The sequence below is a fragment of the Corvus brachyrhynchos genome, unplaced genomic scaffold (genome assembly GCF_000691975.1).
Source record: "Corvus brachyrhynchos isolate BGI_N302 unplaced genomic scaffold, ASM69197v1 scaffold1097, whole genome shotgun sequence".
Classification (NCBI taxonomy): Eukaryota; Metazoa; Chordata; class Aves; order Passeriformes; family Corvidae; genus Corvus; species Corvus brachyrhynchos.
In genome coordinates this window covers 2,079-4,194 of record NW_008239003.1, presented here as the reverse complement: position 1 = coordinate 4,194, position 2,116 = coordinate 2,079, and the positions used below count along the sequence as shown (strand labels likewise).

General features: G+C 57.1%; 1 protein-coding gene across 1 annotated transcript in view; it reads left to right on the top strand.

The window, feature by feature from the left end:
• Nucleotides 1–2,116, top strand: part of FRMPD1 (FERM and PDZ domain containing 1) — a gene marked incomplete at its 3' end in the record, with an annotated part of 25,040 nt that overhangs the window by 21,519 nt on the left and 1,405 nt on the right. Inside the window, exon 18 of the mRNA XM_017739003.1 lies at nucleotides 929–2,106. Within this exon, the coding sequence (XP_017594492.1) occupies nucleotides 929–2,106 (1,178 nt within the window). The remainder of the gene's footprint in view (nucleotides 1–928; nucleotides 2,107–2,116) is intronic.

The following is a 2,116-nucleotide window of genomic DNA, read 5'->3' as shown; positions in this document are numbered from 1 at the left end:
GGGCTGGGGTGCTGCCTCTTCCCCCCCCAGTCCTCCCGCGGGCTCGCCTTCCAGCTCGTAGTGGTTTCTCCAGGACTTCTGAAGGAACTTTGAACGCCCGTTCTTCCCAGGCCACTCCTCAGCACTGTTACAGTGACATTGCAGGGGGATTTGTTACCACATGCAAGCGCTGTGTGTTGGGAAAAGTCAGTTTTCGGAGGAGTGGCATTCTGGAATCTCTGCTCTCTTCCTCTCAGCTAAGGAGACCCCAAAAAACCTGTAAAACATTGTTCCGTGAACCCCCAAGATCAAAGGTCGTGTTCAGGTCAGAGGCTTGTTACATAGATGGGTCAAGGATTCCCAGGGCTGGCAGCTCCCTGGCCATTGTATTTTCTCAGAAATGAGATGATCCTTGTTTCTGGAGTAATCAGCTCTTTCAGTATTAACTGAACCTCTTAAGAATTTGATTTGTGCCATTAGAACAGTTTTGGCTTTCATATTATTGCACAGTCACTGTACTGTGTTCAGGAAAAACCTGTCTTCTCTGGAAATTTTTATCATCTAAATATCCAGCTGGGAACCTCTGACTGCGTTTCTATTTGATGACAAGCCCACAGCTGTGGGCAGTGCTCTTGTAGTGCTGCTGCTGTCCCCAGGTGTAACTGGGGACTTACAGCCGTACCTGCCTTCTGGTGAGGTGACTCCAGAGCCCTCATCACTACCCCTGGCCTTCAGTCCTTGTAGCCACACACCCAGGCTCTGCCTTTTTCGTGGCGTCCAGCCTCCAGTAGGTACTTGATCACGAGAGACCATTTCCTTTTGCCCTTGGGAGCCAGGCATTGCTGCTGGGCATTTGTGTCTGTGATTCCAAGTCCTGTGCCAAGAGCTTTTTGGCCAACTGTGTAGGCAGGTGGATATACTGCTGCCCAGGACGGCTTCATGATTTCCATGTTTTTTCTTGCCATCAGGTTATGATATGGCATCCTGGGAGGGTACGGAGAGCTCCTCCTGCATCCCAAAGAGGCTGAGGTGCTACAGCCTGGGGGAGACCCCATCGAGGAGGGAGAAGCACGGGCAGGAGAAGGAGCTGACCTACAACAAGAACCTGAGGAAGAGAAGGTCTTTCCTGAAAACTGACTACACCTCTCAGGTCAGTTTCCCTGCAGCTCTCCCAGGCTCTCCACAGCGCTGCTGCTCCTGGCCACCCACTCAACCCTCTACAGAGGACACAGGGAAGGACATGGACATGGGGCTTCCTCTGGCCACCCAGGCCCAGAGGGACCCTGCTGGCTCAGACCCTTGCTCTGACCTGATGGACATGGAGCCTGACACCATGGAGACAAAGTCAGTGAGGGAATGGGTGGTTTCATCCGTTTCGGACATTCACCATCCTGGTGACCAGCGTGGGGAGGTGGACCTCCAGCCAGCACACCCCCCTTTGCTGTCCCTGGAGGAAGCTGAGCCCCTTCCCAGAGGTCAGAGTGGAGCTGCTCAGGAAAGCTCCCCAAAGGAGGCAGATCCCAGGTGTCTGACCGAGGAGAGCCGTGTGCCCACGGGAGGCTGGCAGACCAAAGGGGCGCAGGAGGGGGGGCGTGGGGTGGTGGCCACCCAGCACAAGGTTAGTGTTGTGCCCTCATCCTGGGATCCAGAGGGGACCTGCCCCCCTGACACACTCCTGCTACTGCCACCAGCTCCTGGCCCCAGCACGGCCCCTCCCTGGGAGCTGGCCCAGGACCAGGGACCGCTCCCTGCGAGTGTGGAGCCTTCCCCCGCTCCCTGTCAGGAGAGCCAAGCCAATGGTCAGAGCTGTATCACTGGCAAGGGCAGCGCTGATGGTGATCACTGTGCCGATGGTCAGCACTGTGCTGAGAGCGAGGGCCGTGCTGATGGTCAGCACTCTGCTGATGGTCAGTGTTGTGCCGATGGTCAGTGCCATGCCAACAGCAGCAGTGATGGGGCCGTGTCCTGGGCGAGGAGCCCACAGGTGGTGAGTGGGGAGACCCTGTGGAAAGTGCACGAAGGCCACGTGGGGTTCCCAGAGGCAGCCCAGCTCCTGGCAGATGGCAGCAGTGCCTCGGGGCCCTCCTGGCTCTCGTTCGGGGTGAGGACAGACCCTGTGTCACCCAGTCACTGCAGG